Genomic DNA, 22305 nt, shown 5'->3' with positions numbered 1-22305 from the left:
CAAATGATGTCGGGAAGAAGAGGAGGAACATACTACAGCGAGACTTCGCAGAACTAGGAAGAAGGCTAAAAAGCAGGACGTCCAAGGTGGTTATCTCCAGTTTGCTTCCAGTTCCTCGGGCTAGTGTGGCCAGAAACCGGGAGATAATGGACTTGAACGTGTGGTTGGGGAACTGGTGCAGGAAGCAAGGTTTCAAGTTCTTGGATCACTGGGGTATATTTTATGGTAACCATAAATTCTACAAGAGAGACGGCTTGCACCTTAATAGAACAGGGATCGGCATTCTGGCAGGCAGGTTTTCTGCTGCAACACCGCTACATTTAAACTAAGTAGCGGGGGGGAGGGGACAAGCTGGATGTTTAAAAAGGAAATTGAAGGGGTAGTTAGAACAAGAGAAGTCAAGAAAGACAACTGTATCAAGCAGGCAGAAAACTGGAAAAGGCATCATGCTGTAAAGTTGAGTGAAATAAGGGTTGAGGGGAAGGGTGAGAGCAGTAACAAATTAAAAATTCTATATATGAATGCACGAAGCATTAGACACAAGGTGGATGAGCTTGAGGCTCTTTTGGAAATTGGCAGATACGATATTGTGGGGATAACTGAGACGTGGCTTCATGGGGACAGGGCCTGGGAAATGAATATTCAAGGCTACACGTGCTATCGTAAGGATAGACTGACGGGCAGAGGGGGTGGGGTGGCCTTGTTGGTAAGGGAGGATATTCAGTCCCTTGCGCGGGCGGACCTAGAGTCAGGGGATGTAGAGTCAGTGTGGATAGAGCTTCGAAACACTAAGGGTAAAAAGACCCTCATGGGAGTCATCTACAGGCCCCCAAACAGTAGTCTGGATGTTGGAGGTAAGTTGAATCAGGAGCTGAAATTGGCTTGTCGCAAAGATGTTACTACAGTTGTTATGGGGGATTTTAACATGCAGGTAGACTGGGAGAATCAGGATGGTATCGGGCCTCAAGAAAGAGACTTTGTGGAGTGCCTCAGAGATGGATTTTTAGAGCAGCTGGTGCTGGAGCCGACCAGGGATAAGGCGATTCTGGATCTGGTATTGTGTAACAAACCAGAATTGGTCAGTGACCTCGAAGTGAAGGAGCCATTGGGAAGTAGTGACCATAATACAATAAGCTTCAATCTGCAATTTGAGAGGGAGTGGGTACAATCTGAAGTGACAATATTTCAGTTGAATAAAGGGAAATATGGAGCTATGAGGGAGCAACTGGCCAAAGTTCAATGGTTCAATACCTTAACAGGGAAGACGGTGGAGGAACAATGGCGGATATTTCTGTGTATAATGCAGAAGATGCAGGATCAGTTCATTCCTAAAAGGAAGAAAGATCCCAGGAGGAGACATGGGCGGCCGTGGCTGACGAGGGAAGTAAAGAAACATATAAGGTTAAAAGAGAAAAAGTATAACTTAGCGAAGATAAGCGGGAAAACTGAGGACTGGGAAGCTTTTAAAGAACAACAGAGGATTAGTAAGAAGGAAATACGCAGAGAAAAAATGAGGTACGAAGGTAAACTGGCCAAGAATATAAAGGAGGATAGTAAAAGCTTTTTTAGGTATGTCCAAGGCAAAAAAATGGTTAGGACAAAAATTGGGCCCTTGAAGACAGAAGCAGGGGAATATATTACTGGGAACGAAGAAATGGCAGAGGAATTAAATGGGTACTTCAGATCTGTGTTCACTGGGGAAGACACAAGCAATCTCCCTGAGGTAACAGTGGCTGAAGGACCTGAACTTAAGGGAATTTCTATTTGCCAGGATTTGGTGTTGGAGAGACTGTTAGGTCTGAAGGTTGATAAGTCTCCGGGACCTGATGGCCTGCATCCCAGGGTACTGAAGGAGGTGGCTCGGGAAATCGTGGATGCGCTGGTGATTATTTTCCAGAGTTCAATAGAATCGGGGTCGGTTCCTGAGGATTGGAGGGCAGCTAATGTTGTGCCACTTTTTAAGAAGGGTGGGCGGGAGAAAGCAGGAAATTATAGACCAGTTAGTCTGACCTCAGTGGTGGGAAAGATGCTGGAGTCTATTATAAAGGATGAAATTACGGCACATCTGGATAATAGTAACAGGATAGGACAGAGTCAGCATGGATTTATGAAGGGGAAATCATGCTTGACTAATCTTCTTGAATTTTTTGAGGATGTAACTCGGAAGATGGACGAGGGAGATCCAGTGGATGTAGTGTACCTGGACTTTCAGAAAGCTTTTGATAAAGTCCCACACAAGAGGTTAGTGAGTAAAATTAGGGCGCACGGGATTGGGGGCAAAGTACTAGATTGGATAGAGAACTGGTTGGCTAATAGGAAACAAAGGGTAGTGATTAATGGCTCCATTTCGAAATGGCAGGCAGTGACCAGTGGGGTACCGCAGGGATCCGTGCTGGGACCGCAGCTTTTTACAATATATGTAAATGATATAGAAGATGGTATCAGCAATAACATTAGCAAATTTGCTGATGACACAAAGCTAGGTGGTATGGTGAAATGTGATGAGGATGTTAGGGGATTACAGGGTGACCTGGACAAGTTAGGTGAGTGGGCAGATGCATGGCAGATGCAGTTTAATGTGGATAAAATGTCTGGTTATCCACTTTGGTGGCAAGAACAGGAAGGCAGATTACTACCTCAATGGTATCAAATTAGGTAAAGGGGCTGTTCAGAGAGATCTGGGTGTTCTTGTCCACCAGTCAATGAAGGCAAGCATGCAGGTACAGCAGGTCGTGAAGAAGGCTAATAGCATGCTGGCCTTCATAACAAGAGGGATTGAATATAGAAGCAAAGAGGTGCTTCTGCAGCTGTACAGGGCCCTGGTGAGACCACACCTGGAGTACTGTGTACAGTTCTGGTCTCCAAATTTGAGGAAAGACATTCTGGCTATTGAGGGAGTGCAGCGTAGGTTCACAAGGTCAATTCCTGGAATGGCAGGATTGCCTTACACGGAAAGACTGAAGCGATTGGGCTTGTATACCCTTGAGTTTAGAAGACTGAGAGGGGATCTGATTGAAACGTATAGGATTATGAAAGGACTGGACACTCTGGCAGGAGGGAACATATTTCCGTTGATGGGGGAGTGCCGAACCAGAGGACACAACTTAAAAATACGGGGTAGACCATTTAGGACAGAGATGAGGAGAAACTACTTCACCCAGAGAGTGCCGGCTGTGTGGAATGCTCTGCCCCAGAGGGCAGTGGAGGCCCAGTCTCTGGATTCATTTAAGAAAGAATTGGATAGAGCTCTTAAAGATAGTGGAGTCAAGGGGTATGGAGATAAGGCTGGAACAGGATACTGATTAGGAATGATCAGCCATGATCATATTGAATGGCGGTGCAGGCTCGAAGGGCAGAATGGCCTACTCCTGCATCTATTGTCTATTGTCTATTGTCTAACTATGTACTGTACCCCTAGGATTCGCTGTTTGACAACACTCCCCAGGATCCTATCATTAACTGTGTAAGTCCTGTCCTGAGTTAGAAACACAAACTAAAAGCATAAAGACAATAAACTTCAAAGGTGCAATCAGACACAAATTTTCTTTTTAATGAAGTTTCAAACAATTTGTCTCTGCGTACTTTAAATCAGATAAATGAACATTTATTTGAAAAAACAATAGTAGCTCAAGAAAGCTAATTATAAAGTTTGATAAAAGAATAATACTAGCATATTTGTTGGGTCAATAGTTAAATATATTGGTGGTGGTTATTTTCCAAAAGTGCACAATACATGCTTGTACCTTTTAAGGATACTAAATTGAGATCTGTACAGGATTTCAAAAAAATTGCTGTTCCCAATAATGCTAACTGGTTATCAGCAAGTTCAAAAATATTGTACTAATTTACAAAGTTGGCTATAAAAATAAACAGGGCAAGATAATTTCCTAGTCAAGTTATTTATCCCATGAGAGCTTTGGTTCACTCATGCCACAGAGTTAGACAGTAGCAGGTTCAATGCTCAGTTCAGGCCCAAAAATCAAGCTTGCCATTCCAGTTCAGTACAAAGGTTGCAGTGGCAGAGGTGCTGCCTTTCAGATGAGGTGCTAAATTAAATCATCTAATGTTTCATGTGGATATACAGTAATAGTTCAAAAGTAGGGAAGTTATTCCAGGAATCCTGGTCAATGTTCCAATCAACATCACAAAAACAGATTATCTGGTCGTTAACATATTGCGCCTTTTGGGAACTGTTGTATGCAAATTGCTTGTCCTACTGCCTACTTACAATAATGATTATACTTGAAAGGTATAAAATGGCACAAAAGTGCTTTGGGATGTCCAAAGGGTTATAAAAAGTGCGAGATGAATGGAAGTCTTTTCCTTTTTTTCTTAATCCACAGATTTTCTCTGTTTATTGTGATTCAACATGTCAATGCATCTAAAATGTCATTTAATGGTCTTCAGATTTACTTTCTGAGAACATCCAACTCTATGAGGACTGTGCAAGGATTACATATACTGCATTGGAAATATAAACTGGAAAATGGAGGTTTGGCTCACTGTGTGCCAATAGAAAGTTTCTTTTAAAAAAACTCAAAGCAAAAGTAGAACTGTTCTTGCATTGTTACACAAAAGCATGGAACTTTTGCTAAGGCTCTAATGGATATCTTTGAGGCACAATTCTTTTTCAATCCAAAAGCTAAATTGCCCAGTAATAGTTTTTAAATTAAGTAGCCATTTTGTCATAGCAGCAAGAGAAAATAGCAGTTGGACTCAGATCTCAAACATCCTGCAAGCAAGCCAGATCGCTCTCCATTAGTGTAAAGAAAATAAGCAGAGAAAGATTTTCCAATAAAAAGACATCTAATTCAAACAAAAGTCATAGGTCTAGCTGACCAGCTACTGAATTGAGGGTCGCAGCAATCGTCAACAATGTGATTGCATCAGCAAATAAAAACAAGCTGTGAAAAAGTCACCTCATTGTTTCTTGTGGTTTAGACTCTTGAATAGTCAGGCTTTGTTCCTTTTTGCCTATATTTTCCACACACAATATTCTTGCAACACTGTTTGCACTGCTTATCTTATTAGTTCTATCTGTGAATGAATGTGTGCTTGTTTGGATTCAAAGGGCTATAGCTTAAGTTCGCATATCTGCAATTAATAATCTATTTTGCCATATGTTAAAAGATAAGTTTGTTCTTACAAATAAATTTTTGCTTTCTTGTTTATCAATAAAAATTGGTGCAAGTAAGACAAACTAATTATTCCTGTGATTAAATTGGTCATATTGGACAAGTAAGTTTAGATCACATGAGATCCAGGGGAGCTAGCTAATTGAATACAAAACTGGCTTGAAGATAGGAGACAAAGGGCGGTGGTGAAGAGTTGTTTTTCAGACTGGAAGCCTGTGACCAGTGGTGTGCCACAAAAATCAGTGCTGGGTCCACGACTTTTTGTCATTTATATAAATGACTTGGATCTGAATAAAGAAAGTAAGTTTACAGATGATACTAAAATAGATGGTGTAATGGACAGTGAAGATTATTTCAGAGTACAATGGGACCTTGATCAGATGGACCAATGGGCTGAGAAATCTCAGATGGAGTTTAGTTTAGAAAGTGGAATCACAGGTAGACAGGGTGGTAAAGGCAGCTCTTAACACATTGGTTGCCTTCATTGGTTGTAACATTGAGCATATGAGTTGGGATGTCATGTTGCAGCTGTGCAGGACATTGGTGAGGCCACTTTTGGAATACTGCGTACAGTTCTGGTTGCCCTTCTATAGGAAGAATGTTGTTAAACTTGAGGGCACAGAAACAATTTATAAGGATGTTTTCGGGGACTGAAGGGGAGACTGAAGCTATGGGGGAGAGGCTGAATACACTAGGGCTTTTTTCCCTGTAATGTCAGAGAATGAAGGGTGACCTTTGAGATTTATGAAAGCATGAGGGGCACAGATAGGGTAAATAGCCAGTCTTTTTCTTAGGATGGGAGAGTCCAAAACTAGAGGGCACAGGTTTAAGGTGAGAGGGGAAATATTTAAAAAGGGCCTGAGGGTTAACATTTTCATGCAGAGGATGATGAGTGTATGGAATAAGCTGCCAGAGGAAGTGGTGGAGGTAGCTACAATTACAACATTTAAAGGCATTTGGATGGGTATATGAATAGGTGAGGTTTAGAGATATATGGGCCAAATGCTGGCAAAGGGGACTAGGTCAGATTAGGATGTCTGGTTGGCACAGATGAGTTGGATACAAGGTCTGTCTCTGTGTTGTACGATTCCACGGCTCTATTTGTGACAACTCATGGAATAGTGAGGTCTGAAGAGTGTACTCTTCCCAATCAAGGTTGTGACAACTGCATATTGTTGAGTCTAAATACTAATTAGATACTAAGGAAATACTATTTAGCTACTAAGTAAACACTAAGTGTAGGCAAAAGGAGGAACCAGAAATTCTCAGCATCATCTAAAAGAATGGGTAAAAGGAACACACAAAGACCATCAACATTATCTAGAATGACAGGGAAAAAGTTACCTGGAGACAGTCAGCATCATACTTCTTTGCAAATGGAAAGAACGGAACCACTGCTCCACTTGCAAGAGACTCAGTATGAAGAGAACCAGAAATCAAAAAATGACACTACAAGAGAATTACAAGTTAATTGGTTCGCAAGTATGTGTGCAGAGGGGCCCTGAGTCAAATAGTCAACTGCATATGGGTTAGCATTTCTACTATGCAATCATTAAAGTCAAATTTAGCTTAGGTTAAGTCATCTTTAAGGGATAAGTAATATGGCAAGGTCCCTAGTATATATTAAATATTATTTAAACTAGAGGACATAAACAGAAAAGGTGAAATTGAATGCTAAGTCATGGCAAGGCAACTTAGCTCCTTGGAATACTCCTCTTGTGCAATGTGGAAAGTCAGGGACATTTCCAGTGTCCAGGGTGACTGTGTTCAGGAAGTGTTTCCAGCTACACCTATTTAAAATCTGTATTTCAGACCTGGAGGAGCAGCTAGTCAGTGTAAAGCAACCACAAGGCTGAGATCTTCATGTACAGTGAGATAATTACACCACTGATAAAGATTATTTAGGCATAAAGAGAATGAGTGGCCACCAAAGTGAAAGACCTAGGCAGCAGGATAGGAGTTCTGTGGGTCCATATCCCCCTTGAACAAATTCTCAGTTTGGCTACTGCTAGATGGCAGAAAGGGATGAAGGGACTTCAACAAAGAACAAGCTTGTGGCATCAAGACTGGCTTGGCTACATTGAGGTAAGAATCAATAATGATAGTAGATTCTATGGTAAGCAGCCGGAGATGCGATACCAGGATGTCACTGAGCTACTGCATGGGCATTCAGAAGGAGGAGGATGAATAACCAGAGGTTGGAATCAATGACAGTTTGAAAAAAAGGAATGAGATCCTGTTAGAAGAATATAAGGAACTCAGAATTAAATTTAAAAATCAGGACCTCTAATGTAATTTTGGGATTACTTCCAATGTCTCATGCTGGCGAGATCAGCAATAGGAGAATAGACTGAATGAATCCATGGCCAGAGAGATGAAGTAGGAGAAAGGGAATTAGATTCTTGATGCTTGGGACTGATTCTGAGGAAGATGGAAACTGTACAAGCTGGTCAAGTTGCATCACAGTGGTACCTGAATCAATATTCTCACAGAGGCATTTAATAGTATTGAGAGGGAATGTTTAAACTAGACAGACAGGGGAATGTAAACCTGAGCAGTGAGACACAAGAAGAGGTAACAAGGTTGGAAGTGAAAGATAGAAAAGGTAAAAACAAAACTGGAAGACAGAGGAAACAAGGGATAGCAGCTAACAGGCTCATTGTACAGAAAAAAAAATGTTAAAAAGACAAATCTAAAGATATGGTGTCTGAACACACAAAGCAAGCACAATACAGGGGGGCAAATTAACTGCGCAAATAATTGAAAACAAGTAGGGTATGATTGTGACTACGACACACGGCTGCAGGGTGACAAAGGCTCGAATCGGAATATCCAAAGATATTTGGTATTTAGGAAGGATGAGCAAGCAGGAAATGGAGGTGAGGTAGCCTTGTTTGCAAAGGATACTTTCAGATGAAAAGTGGTGCAGTAATGAGAAAGGATATTTGTGCAGAGAATCTAGATAACAAATCAGTCTGGGTGGAGCAACGAAGCAACAAGGGGTGAAAAACATCATCGGCTGTAGTGTACAGGCATCCAAACAGTGGTTGTAAAGTAGGGGAAAGCATTAAACAGGTAATTAAAGTTACATGTAACAATTAATAATGGAGAACAAGGAAATGACAGAAAAATTAAACTACTTTAGTTCTGCTGTTACAGAAGAAACCACAAATAACTTCCCAGAAATGGTGGCGAAGCAACATCTATCGTGAATGAGGAATTGAAGGAAATTATTACCAGAAAAAACAAAGTGCTAGGGAAATTGATGACTAATCCTGTGTTGCTAATTTACTTCACAGAGATATTAAAATGTGGTGACCAAAGACATAGTGGGCACATTAGTTGCCATATTTCAAAATTTTGTGGATTTTGGAACAGTTTTGGCAGATGTGAGGGTGGAAAGTGTTAACACAATATTTTTAAAAAGGCAAAAACAGGAATTACAGACCACCGTAATATAACATCAGTAGTACACACAAGACAGAGTCTGTTATAAAGAATATGGTAATAGGTTAATTCGAAAATAATAACGGAATTAGACAAAGTCAATATGGACATATGATAGGGAAGTCACATTTGACAAATCAACTAAAGGTTTTTGAGGATGTCATTAGTGGAATGTATGAAGAAGAACCAAATGGATATGATGCACTGTATTTTCAAAAAGCTTTTGATAAAGTCCTGTGTAAGAGGTTAGTGTGCAAAAGCAAAGTACATGGTCAATAATAATCTAAGGTGGATCAAGAATTAGTTGGTGAGGAAACAAAGTAGGAATAAATGGGTTATTTTCAGGATAGAATGCGGTGACAAATTGGGTACCATAAGGGTCAATGCTTATACAGTACTAGGAGAAATGAAAAAAATAGAAAGTGCGAGAGGAACTCAGCAGGTCTGGAAGCATCAGTGGAGAGATAAACTTTAATATTTCCAGTCCAAATACTCTTCTTCAGAACTGAAAGGGTTTGGAAAAAGATAGTTTATGTGCTATTGACAAAGTGGAAGGAGGAGCAAGTGGAACATATGGTAAGGGTTCCCAAAGCATAAGACAAAGTTAGTGCTAATAGTGACCAAGGAGAAAATGTGTGTGAATAATAGACTAGGACAGGTCATAAAATGTCATCTCTGCTCAGAGCAAGTAGCTTTGCTCAGAGCAAAGCAAAAAAGACACAGCTCGGGGAGGGAGGGTTAACCAAAGTGTTCATGCTGAGCCCTGAAGGCTGTAAAGTGCTTGTGGAAAATAAGATGCTGTTACTGCAGCTTACATTGACCTTCAATGGGACAGTGCAGCAGCCCTAGGATGGAAATAGTGGCATGGAAGATTGGTTATTGAAATGGAAAGCAACTGGCAAATCAAGGTCATTCTGACAGACACTGAGGTGGTGTCCCTCAGAGCCTGTGGCAGAGTCACCCTGTCTGTGTTTCATCTTGCCAATCTACTGGTGACCATATTGCGAGCAGCAAATACAGTTGACAAGATTGAAAAAAGAAGTAAACCACTGCTTCAGCTAGAAGGTGAATTCGGGCCCCTGAACAGCGAGGAGGAGGAAGTAAAAGAATGAATGTGATCATATAAAAAGGTTCCACAGGTGGTTTGGAGGGTGTGGTGAGGGACTATTTGGTGCAATAGCACAGGATCAGGGTGTTGTGGAAAGAAAGTTCCTGTGTAATGCTGACAGAGTGAAGGGCAAGATGCTTTAGGTGGTGACATTCTGGGGTGTTGGCGCAAATGGAGGATGATTATCTTTTGAATGCAGAGACTGGTGGCCTGAAAAGTGAGGAGAAGGGGACCTTTGTTGTCAATCTGGGGAGAGGTGAGGGCAGACATGCAGGAAATAGATCAGCCACAGCTCATGGTAGAATCAGCCATGGTTAGCAGTGTCCTCAGTTGAGGAAAAAGGAAGAACATGACAGAGGCACTCCTTGAAGATGGCATCATCACAGCAAAGGCAAGAAACTGGGAAAAAGGAATGAAGTCTTCACAGGAAACATAAATATATCTTTTTCTAGCCCCCTTCAGTTGTGAAGAGGAATATCTTTGGACTTAAAACATGTAAAGTAGAAACACAAAAACAGGAAGTGAAGTGACAGAAAATTCCTCAGGTTCACCACTGTGTGTGAAGAAATTTCTCCTGTCTCAGTCCTAAAAAGCCTATCCTGAATCCTTAGATTCTGATGCCTGGCTCTGAATTCCCCCATCATCCAGAACACCCTTCATGCACTTAGTGTGCATAGTCCTGTTAGGATTATATAGGTTTCCATGAAATATCCCCTTATTCCTCTAAACCCCAATGAATATAATTCTAACTGATCCAGTCTCTCTTCATATATCATGATATTATTTCAATGGTGATGGACTGAGAAAGATTGATGTAAAAAGGAACCCAAGTATCCTTGTATGCCAGTTACTGAAAGCAAGCTTCAAGCAGTTAGGAAGACAAATGTTGTCCTTTATTACAAGTGGATTTGACTGCTATAACAAGGAAGTCTTCCTGCTGTACAGTACCTTGGTGAAATCACACCTGAGGTATTAAGAAATACTTGCCATGCAGTAAGTTTAAGAAGGTTCACCACACTGATTCCTGGAATGGCAGATTTGTCATATGAGGAGAGATTGGGTTGACAAAAAAAAAACTTGTATTCACTGAAGTTTAGAAGAGTGACAGGAGTTTTCATTGGAACAAACAAAATTCTGACAGAGCTGAACAGACTGGATGCAGAGACTATTTTCCCCCAGCTGAGGGTCTGGAACATTGAGTTACAGTCTCAGAATATAGGGTAGACCATTTAGCATTAAGATGACCTTATGCATTCGCTACCACATAACACAGTGGATGTCAAACCACTGAATATATTTAAGATACAAGTAGATTTTTAAACTTAAAATAAATTTCAAGACATCACAGTTTTGGGGAGAGAGTACAAGCATGGTATTGAAGTTAAGGATTAGCCATGATCCTAATGAATAGCAGATCAGGCTCAATAAGGCAAATGACATTTTCCTGCTCCGAGTTTCTGTGTCTCTAAAGTCCTTTACGTACAATCGGAAACTAAAACACTTTGGCTATTGTATGGGTGAAGGATGGCAGAGAAAGGCATTTTCAGCTGACAATTTATACTTCCATTCTAGCAATGTCATTGGCACAAAAATCACAACTGATTTTATAAAACTGGAAAAAAATAGAATATCAAATCTGATGTTTTTCTGATGACTCATTGTGCTTATTCAGCAAACTGCTGAGCCATACTCTGAAGTAAAATTTCAGGTTCAATTTTTAACTTTGTTAGGTTAGCCAAGACAATATAGTGAGTTGTGACTCAGAGGAAAACAAATCAGTGACTAATCACAATCCTATGTCTCCTGCTTGCAGATAGAATATTTTTGTGAGCTCATGTATGCACTGAAATGTTGAACTGATTCAGTTGTGCCACAGTTGAAAATCTCATGGTATCCACTGTCGGGACTCCAACACGGAGAACAGCCTTTGCAATGGTATAAGTAATGACAAATATTAGGAAAGCTTACTGTAGCATGAGTCAGTGGCTTTGAGGGGAAGAGACACAAATTCTAAAAACAGGGAAAGAACTTCAATTCTGGAACTCCAGCTCAAAAAATGGCAATAAATTCTTCACAATGATCAAGAGACTGTATAATTAAATCTAAAAGCTAATAAGTCACCGACCATTCCAGAATTTTTTGAAACACAGAATTAAAAAATGCAAAGTAATGCTGATGTTAATGTTTTAGGAGGTAGAACAGCAACTGAAGGCAAGTTGAAGTCTAATGGTTTCTTGCTCAAATAATTAAGAGTACATTTTAAATGTTGCTCAAAAAGTACATACGCCCAGTCTAGTTCAGGTTCTTTCTTGCATATCTTGATAACAGCTTCAGCCAGTTCAACCCCTTTCGTGTGGTTTAATAGGTCAGTTGTTCTCTCGGCATTAAGGCAGGTGAACAGAACCATGCAGCAATAGGTAACAACTTTCTTATCGGATTGAGTCAGGTAGTGCCTTAGGAGAGATTAAAAACAGGAAACTTCATACACTGGTTCAAGAAATCACTCTTACTTGTATGCTTTTCATATCAGATATATTGTCATGAAAGTAAATAAGTTCAAGTGTCAGAAAAAAAAGTCTAAAGGTTTATATTTTTCTGAGTCATTTGACTTACACTCAACAATAAAAAATAAATCACTATTTTTAACATCTAACAATTGATAAGATATTTCACAAAATGGGTAGGGGTGTGAACTAGGCATCAATTTGAAGTTTGTAAAGCTAAAGAGCCCCAATTTCAGTTCAGGATCAATTCATATTTTTCTTAATTAGTTCTGGGAAGTGATTCACCCCCTTCACCAAATGGTTTATCTCAGTCATTGGAACATAAACACAGGTGAGAACAGTTAAATAACCGACTTAAAATGTTTTATGTCGCAAATCTGTAACTTTGCAAACAACCTCCTCTTGATAAACCATCAAAGCATTCTCGAAACATTAAAAACAGTTATGGAGGGGTATTACATTCTGGGGTACTAGCATGGCAGATACAGTTCACTGAGCTTCTATAATTAATATCAGTTAGATATCTGTCAGAAGGCAGGATTGGAAAGGAGAATAATAAATCAAAAGGTTGACAAGGGCATGCACAACTGTTTAACACCTGTCTACAGACTCAAACAGCATTCAACAATGCCTCTAATATCCATCTTCTCTGCAGGATAACATTTGGCCCTGAGGCAAGATGGAAACATCTTATGGACTCAAACGAGGGAAAGAAAATAAAGTGTTTCAGAGAACTTATGGAATGCACTGACTTTGAATTATTTCAGTCCCAAGTGCTTTCACTGATGAGCAAAACAAAGGAAGTGAAATGGGCAGTTTCATATCCCATAATGAAACAAAACCTGGACCAACCAAACAGCAATTTGCACAACCAAATTCGAAGCGATACTCACAGAAAAAGATCTGGAAAGGCGCTTTTCCACAGAATATGCTTAGACTCTTCATTACCAGTTACAAAGTTTCCAAGGAACTGAAGGCCGCATCGAATAGCTATGCAAAAACAAGAGCATTTTTTTACAACTAACTTCTGAAATAAAATTTATTTCTAAAAGGAACTAACTTGTATCAGAAGTGTTCTCAAGTTAGCTGTCATGACTTGCAAGTATTAACAAATATTCATTAACTTCAAATATGCATAAAAACATTATAATTTAGAAAATAGTTAAAAACAATTGCCAATATATTTATCAACAACAATTATACATTCATCTCAGTTGATGAAACATTTATGTTATTTATTCCAACAGCAAGGATGTATTAAAAGCCATATTGTGGATGGTGGAAACCTGGAAGATAAACAAAAGTGCTGGAGAAATTTAGCAGGTCTAGCAGCACCCATGGAGAGAGAAGCAGAGTTAATGTTTTGAGTCCAGTATGGAAATAGATCAGATCGGACTCTAAACATTAACTTTGTTTCTCTCTCCACAGATGTTGCCAGACTTGCTGAGCTTCTCCAAGGGTATATTAATTTTGTTGGCCCTGGGTAACACCAAAATGACCAGGCTTTTTTGTTATTTTTACAAAGGAAAACAAAATAACAATTAGCAACTTTGCTTAATTCTTAGATCTCCCACTACAGACAATAGATAAGCTCACTGAAGGAAAAGAATAGACAACGTGCACCAGATTTCTATAAGTTTTGCTCTGAATCAGATAGCCAGGAAGCATTTGAGCAGACCACGTGTGAATTGCTATCTTGGCACAGAACTCAACATATACAAGAGGTTTTGCAAATCTTTTCTGAATTAGAATGCCAATGATTCAGATCTTGGGAAATTAACCCCCCCCCCAATACAATGTCACCTATCCTAAGGTAAAAAAGAAATACTTTTATGAGTGATCAATATAAAAAGCATTTTAGCAAAGTTTTGAAAGTTACAAAATTAGACAAGCTGACAAATCGAATAACATCACAGATCCTCTAATGTTAAACAGCCTTCAGTTTGAAAACTAACATATGAAGCATTGATCTCGGCACAGATACTAATGACAGGAGATCTACTGTTAGCAAATTTTGTGTTCCTTTTTACATCTTCTTTTCAAAGTCTATGCTTCTGGATGGCATGGACTATCCACAAATGATTGAATTTTATTTTGCAACTGAAGAAAATAAATGCCCTCCATGTATAGCAAAGAAAGAACACACCTCTTATATCGGATACATTCAGTGAAATTTCTACCAGAAAGATTTAGAAACTAGGCCCTGAGAAACTTGATGACCTGAGCTCTCACTTGGTCACCATCTAACTGGACTGGGAAATCTGGTGGTCAGTTCTCTCACTTAGTCACTGTCTAACCTGAACAGCTATTAGATTTCCTCTGGGTATATACAACACAAATTCAATCTTGCTTCTCTGGAGCAGGACCAAACTTATGCAACCATTTTAATCACAAGTGTGTAACCTCATTAGGTGTTATTTCTGCACCAATTAACCTCAGATCAGTATCATAAAAATGATTTTCAATGGGCTTTCTAAGTTATTTTATTTAATAGCTCGTATTTTCCATGTACTTTGTGGATTTTCAAAGAATCATGGCTACCAATATCACAGAACCTGACTGTATTAAGGTTAAGCACAGCAGGTCAGGCAGCTTCATCAGGACTTATGCCCGAAATGTCGATTCTCCTGCTCTTCAGACGCTGCCCAAACTGCTGTGCTTTTCCAGCACCACATTCTCGATGCTGATCTCCAGCACCTGCAGTCCTCACTTTCTACTTGTATTAAGGTTAAGCTCAACCAAAGCCCTTTAAAGAATAAGCATTTATAAATTCTTTATCTTCAGTTGCACCTTAGCACCCAACTAAAAGCCCCATAGTATACTGTTGGAAATTAACTTTTGCTCTATTGTACTAGCATATCTAATAGATAAAACATTATCATTTATTCTCCATAGATAACCAATTTCCTCATTCAGGCCTGACATCCTGCAGCTTCAGCTTTTTAGCACACCCAAGAATTGTCCTGAAGGTTCCCCAGTTCAGAAGTCATATAAATTAGACAATTCCACACATTAAGAGCTAATCACCTGTACAATGTGCCCAAATCAGATATGTTCACCATCTCTGCAAGATCAAAGTAGTTTTAAGAGATCACATTGGTGCAATATCACTAAATTCAAATAGGTTCTCAAGAAAGGTCCACAAAACCTTTGTTGATGCCCTTTAAATAAAACACGGGGTATCTCCATGCAAGCAGAATATAAAGTAACTTCAGAGATAACATACGACTGTTATTGGTAGCAATTCTCACATAAATAATATGAATTGTATAAGACTATATATGCGTTCCTTTATTCAAATTCCTCCTTTCAATTTTCAAACCTTTGCATAAAAAGGTCAACGAACTTCTCTTTCTGCCTAAGTTATCATTGTTGACTTCTTCCTGAAGGATAGTCTCCAAGTAGAAATTATTCAAAAAGTTATACTGTTATTGAATAATACAGACTTAACAGCATACTGAAAGCAGGACTTCATGATTAGTGATCAAAAGCAGGAACATTGATTAATCTTATCGTCCTATTCTAGCAGTCACAATCAGAATGCTTTCTTTAAATTAGATCTGTACTTCTGATTAACTTACTTTTAAAAATAAGTTAGTATTACTTTTCAAGTAACTGTCTAAGGAGTAAAGGGAGTAAACAGGATAGTCTAGTAGATAAGATGCTTTGTAGTGAAAAGTACCAGATAGATCTTAATAGAGTGAATGGCATTTTCTTCTGTACTTCAGATGGAAAGAGGCTTTCCTGGTATAAATTTCAAAAGTACAAAAGCTTTATACATTTGTTATAGCTGTTATTGATTTCATCATAGTATTTTGCATTTGTTTAAATATTTTCAAATTTATTTTAATAAAGTTGCAGTATTATGCTTCAAGACAAGATACCACTCAAACCCACATAGCAACAGCTGAGAAATGAAAACTGTAATGCTCCAGCATTTCTAGAACTACAGTACATAAAACAGGACCACAGTAATGCCAAGAAAGGATCTGATGTCGATAGATGTTTAATAATTTAACTGAATTCAATGATTCAACTGGCAGACTGACCAAGGACAAATTTCTGGTGGGGTTCTGTATTTTAAGGAAGTAAAATTCTGGGAACCCACAGTTATGCACAAAATACAAGTCCAAAAGGCAAAGAAGTAAAACAGGAAACAGAAAGTAGAAAATTTGCAAACAAGTAGGGAAGGCAGAGGAAACAAAACCTAGAAAATAAACAACATACAGGTTGTTCAGTGATTAATTGCATTTATTTCAGTGCAAAATGAAATCTAATAAGTAGGCAGATGAGCAGAGGGCACAGACAGACATGAAGTGTGATATAGTAGCTCTGACAAAACATGGTTTAAAAAGGGCAAGAATGAGAGATCAGGATGTTCTGAAAGTAGTAAGGAGAAGTAAAAATATGGAGGAGAGGTCATAATGTTGGTTGAAGAATCAATTACAGCTGTAAATAGGATGCTAATGTTACAAGGATCTTCATCATACAAATGCAAAATAAAGAAGTTCAAGTTGGCTATTTGATCTTTTCAGCTTGCTCAAGCATTCAACAAGATCACATCACAGCTGATCATTTAGTAAAGGCAGCTTTCAGTGGGGTTTCACACAGTTCAGTACTGGGTTCCTTGCTTTTTTGCCATATATGTCTTTGATTTACACTTAACTGTGAAGAGATGAATAAATGATACAAAAACTAGAAGAATGGAAGTTAGCTGTAGACTGGAAACATCAATGCGCTTGTTAGGTGGGCAAAAAAAAAACTGCAAATGAAATAAAACTGACGAAGTGCAAAAAAACACATTTGAGGGGGCAAATCAATCAAGAAAATACACAATAAATAGTGGGTTACTCAGAGGTATAGAACTACAGTAAATAAAATAATTATAGTATATGGTGTTACATACAGAGATAGAGGCAGGAAACTTTATTACTATCAACACAGTTTGCCTTTGTACTTTACGTGTTGCTATCTGCAGAGCTACAGACCAAGAGATAGGAACGAAGTTAAGCTGAACATCTTAACATCTGCCATACATACACAGCAGATTGTAAGGGCTTCTTCTTCTAGGCTGTAAGTTTTTAATATTGCGTTCTTTGAAGGACCATACCGGTCTCAAAACTTCAACTATTTCTCCTTCCACCGATGCTGCTTGACCTTGTAAAGTCTCTTCCCACTTATCTCTAATTCTTCTGACACTTTATATCAGTTTAAAAATTTCTAGTTCATGGGCTCCAATGCCTCCTCTTTACTGTGAATATGCAATCCCTTTTACACATTCATCCCCCATCAGAATGGTCTCGGGGCTCTCTGCTTCTTCATGAAAAACAGTCCTGAACAGCCCCCATCCACCATCAGCCTCCTCAGCTTGGCCGAGCTCACCAACACTGAACAAATTCTCCCTTAACTCCTTCCATTTTCTTCAGGTCAAAGGAGTGGCCATGGGTACCCACATGTGCCCCACGTATGCCTGTCTCTTTGTGGCTACATGGAACTTTCCTTGTTCATGTCCTACTCTGGCCTCATCCACACACTTTCTCCAGTACATAGCTGACATCAAAGGTGTTGCTCCGCTCTCTTGCCCAGAATTGGAAAGGTTTATCAATCTCTATTCCAATTTCCACCAGACTGTCACCTTCACATGGTCCATCTCTGACTCCTCCTTTCCCCACCGATGTCTATTTCCATTTCTGGGGATAGGCTGACCACGAATATCCACTACAAACCCACCAACTCTCACAGTTACCTTGATTATTCATGCTCACACCCCGCTTCCGGTAAAGACACTTATTCAATTCTCCCAGTTCCTTGGTCTCTATTCTGATAATGCCAACTTCAATAAAGGGGGCTTCCAAAATGTCCACCTTCTTCCTCAAATGTAAGTTCTTCACCACCATGGTTGACAGAATCCTCAGCCATGTCCATCTCCCGCACTTTGGCCCTCAGCCCCTTTGTTCCCTCCCACAACAGCAAAAGAGTATCCCTCATCCACACCTACCATCCAATCAGCATCCACATCCAAAGGATCATTAGCTGCCATTTTCATTATGTCTAGTGGGATGGCACCACCAGACACATATTTCCCTCTTATCCCTTGTCAGCCTTCCATAGGGACCATTTTCTCCGTGACACCCTGGTCCACTCCTCCTTCAGTCTCAACACACTGCCATACCCCCACAGTCACCTTCCCCTGTAATTGCAGAAAATCTAATATCTGCCCATTTACTTTCTTCCCCCAATATCCAAGGCCCCAGACACACCTTCCAGGTGAAGCAACAACTTAGCTGCATTTCATTCAATCTAGTCTACTATACTCGTTGCTGTACATTGTGGTCTCTCCTACATTGGACAGACAAGGCGTGGACTGGGCGACTGCTTTGCAGAACACCTACACTCTGTCCACAAAAATGATCCCAAGCTTCGAGATGCCTGCCACTTCAACATACTAGTGTCCCCTGGCCAACATATTTATTTGGCTTGCTGTGGTGGTCCAGCAAAGCTAAAAGAACAACACCTCATATTCCACTTGGGAACACAGCAACATATTGAACTAATCATTTTAGGAGGTCAGCACCTTCTCCCATGTCCTCATTCCCAACCCCCATATGCCAAGTCTTGCCATAACATGGGCTACTACCACAAATAACCCATTGTCAGCTGCTAATGTTTTGTCTGCTCAACTGTTTTTCTCTCTCTCTCTCTGGACTCTATCTCCACCTATCATTTATTCTTTTCCCCCTCCCTCTACCCCACCTTTAGCATATTTAACCTTTTCCTATTAGGTTTTAAGAAAGGTCACAGGACTTGAAACATTAAGTCTGCATTTTCTCCACAGATGCTGCCAGACCTGCTGTGTTTTCCCAGCAATTTATGTTTTTGTTTTTGTTTTTGTTTCTGATTTCAAGATAGTTCAATGTGCTTCAGAATTCCAGTATCTAAAATATTTTGTCATTATTTGAAAAGTTAGGTTCATATCACATTGGTTGTAATAGAGAAATGGTCAAAAGCTTGGTCAATGAGATAGATTTTAAGCAGCATCTTAAATAAAGAAAGCAAGAAGTTTTGAGGAGGGTTTCAATCAATTTTTAAACAAGCTCTGCACTCATGGATTTCATCGTTCGTGGGGTTCTCAGGAATGGAACCCTCATGGATATGGAGGAATGACTGTTTATTAAACTTTGGTTTCTGACAAAAGGGTTTATATAGCACAAACATATATGGGCAAGCAAAGATGTGCAAGTTAGGTGAATTAGCCATGCTAAATTATCGCATAGTGTTCAGGGACGTGCCGGTTAGGTGCATTATTCGGGGGTAAATGTAGGGCAATGGGTCTGGACAGATTACTCCTTGGAAGGTCAGTGTGGACCTGTTGGGCCGAAGGGCCTGTTTCCACGCTGTAGGGATTCTATGAAAGGAATCTATAAAAGAAAGCACAGGCAGTGGGTAAAACCTGACCAACAATCTACACAAGTGGTCAAGAACAGAAATTGGACAGACACTGGCCAAAAATATTGTATCAATCATGTACAATTTTGGATGCAATTTCTTGTGTATTTGGTGATTTATGTGAACACTATAATCTATTACAGTGTATTTTGTTTTGGGGTCAGAAAAGAGACATTATTCTATCCTCTGGCTCTGTCCGTATTTCATGAATAAAGGAGACAGGTTAAAAACACTGAGCATCTGGATCAGGATACTCCATCTATCACATAACACTGTTGAAGAAGTGGGAGCCTTCTACAGAAACCTACAGATGAAGAGCACACGGTGGTTCAATAGACAGTGGTACCACCAAAATAACGTCAAAAAATAGTGAGGATAGACAAAGAAATTCCTGTGGCAGAACATGTAGCAATCTGGAAGATCCAGGCACATGTAACTCAACATGTTTACTAGTCAGGTAAAAGGTTAATTCTGGATTCATGGTGCTGGAAGAGCACAGCAGTTCAGGCAGCATCCTAGGAGCAGTAAAATCAACGTTTCGGGCAAAAGCCCTTCATCAGGAATAAAAGGCAGAGAGCCTGAAGGATGGAGAGATAAGATAGAGGAGGGTGAGGGTGGGGAGAAAGTAGCATAGAGTACAATAGGTGAGTGGGGGAGGGGATGAAGGTGATAGGTTAGGATGGAGGGTGGAGTGGATAGGTGGAAAAGAAGTTAGGCAGGTAGAACAAGTCATGGGGACAGTGCTGAGCTGGAAGTTTGGAACTAGGATGAGGCGGGGGAAGGGGAAATGAGGAAACTGTTGAAATCCACATTGATGCCCTGGGGTTGAAGTGTTCCGAGGTGGAAGATAAGGCATTCTTCCTCCAGGTGGTGAGGGAGCAGCGGTGAAGGAGGCCCAGGACCTCCATGTCCTCAGCAGGGTGGGAGGGAGAGTTGAAATGTTGAGCCACAGAGCGGTGTGGCTCATTGGTGCGGGTGTCCCGGAGATGTTCCCTAAAGCGCTCTGCTCGGAGGCATCCAGTCTCCCCAATGTAGAGGAGACCGCACCGAGAACAACGGATACAATAAATGATATTGGTGGATGTGCAGGTAAAACTTTGATGGATGTGGAAGGCTCCTTTAGGGCCTTGGATAGAGGTGGTGGATAGGGGTGTGAGCGGAGGATTTGCAATTCCTGTGGTGGCAGGGGAAGGTGCCAGGATGGGAGGGTGGGTTATAGGGGGGCGTGGACCTGACTAGGTAGTCACAGAGGGAACGGTCTTTGCGGAAGGCGGAAAGGGATGGGGAGGGAAATATATCCCTGGTGGTGGGGTCTTTTTGGAGGTGGCGGACATGTCGGCGGATGATTTGGTTTATGCGAAAGTTGGTAGGGTGGAAGGTGAGCACCTGGGGCGTTCTGTCCTTGTTACGGTTGGAGGGGTGGGGTCTGAGGACGAAGGTGCGGGATGTGGACGAGATGCGTTGGAGCATCTTTAACCACGTGGGAAGGGAAATTGCGGTCTCTAAAGAAGGAGGCCATCTGGTGTGTTCTGTGGTAGAACTGGTCCTCCTGGGAACAGATACGGCGGAGGAATTGGGAATACGGGATGGCATTTTTGAAAGAGGTAGGGTGGGAAGAGGTGTAATCCAGTTAGCTGTGGGAGTCGGTGGGTTTGTAAAAAATGTCAGTGTCAAGTCAGTCGTCATTAATGGAGATGGAGAGGTCCAGGAAGGGGAGGGAGGTGTCAGAGATGGTCCAAGTAAATTTAAGGTCAGGGTGGAATGTGTTGGTGAAGTTGATGAATTGCTCAACCTCCTCGCAGGAGCACGAGGTGGCACCAATGCAGTCATCAATGTAGCGGAGGAAGAGGTGGGGAGTGGTGCCGGTGTAATTACGAAGATCGACTGTTCTACGTAGCCAAAGAGACAGACATAGCTGGGGCCCGTACATGTGCCCATGGCTACCCCTTTGGTCTGGAGGAAGTGGGAGGATTCGAAGGAGAAATTGTTAAGGGCGAGGACCAGTTCGGCCAAACGAATGAGTGTGTCGGTGGAAGGGAACATAGAACATAGAACAATACAGCACAGAACAGGCCCTTCGGCCCACAATGTTGTGCCGAACTTCTATCCTCGATTAAGCACCCATCCATGTACCTATCCAAATGCCGCTTAAAGGTCGCCAATGATTCTGACTCTACCACTCCCACGGGCAGCGCATTCCATGCCCCCACCACTCTCTGGGTAAAGAACCCACCCCTGACATCTCCCCTATACCTTCCACCCTTCACCTTAAATTTATGTCCCCTTGTAACACTCTGTTGTACCCGGGGGAAAAGTTTCTGACTGTCTACTCTATCTATTCCTCTGATCATCTTATAAACCTCTATCAAGTCACCCCTCATCCTTCGCCGTTCCAACGAGAAAAGGCCGAGAACTCTCTGTTGGGGACGTCGGGAGAGGAAAAAACGGAGGGCTTGGAGGCCCTGATCATGGCGGATGGAGGTGTAGAGGGATTGGATATCCATGGTGAAGATAAGGCGTTGGGGGCCGGGGAAACGGAAGTCTTGGAGGAGGTGGAGGGCGTGGGTGGTGTCTCGAACGTATGTGGGGTGTTCCTGGACTAGGGGGGATAGGACAGTGTCGAGGTGGGTAGGAATGAGTTCAGTGGGGCAGGAGCATGCTGAGA

At 40.9% G+C, this 22305-nt stretch overlaps 1 protein-coding gene across 2 annotated transcripts in view; it reads right to left on the bottom strand.

The window, feature by feature from the left end:
* atxn10 (ataxin 10) overlaps positions 1 to 22305 on the bottom strand; it is a 215871-nt gene that overhangs the window by 157793 nt on the left and 35773 nt on the right. For both annotated transcript variants that reach the window (XM_072552311.1, XM_072552312.1), the window contains exons 4-5: positions 13088 to 13184; positions 11976 to 12143 (exon numbers count right to left, since the gene is read on the bottom strand). In XM_072552311.1, coding sequence (XP_072408412.1) covers positions 11976 to 12143; positions 13088 to 13184 — 265 coding nt within the window. The remainder of the gene's footprint in view (positions 1 to 11975; positions 12144 to 13087; positions 13185 to 22305) is intronic.

The sequence above is a fragment of the Chiloscyllium punctatum genome, chromosome 32, assembly GCF_047496795.1.
Source record: "Chiloscyllium punctatum isolate Juve2018m chromosome 32, sChiPun1.3, whole genome shotgun sequence".
Taxonomy (NCBI): Eukaryota; Metazoa; Chordata; class Chondrichthyes; order Orectolobiformes; family Hemiscylliidae; genus Chiloscyllium; species Chiloscyllium punctatum.
The sequence above is the reverse complement of the archived record's forward strand: the minus strand, read 5'-3'. Positions and strand labels throughout refer to the sequence as shown.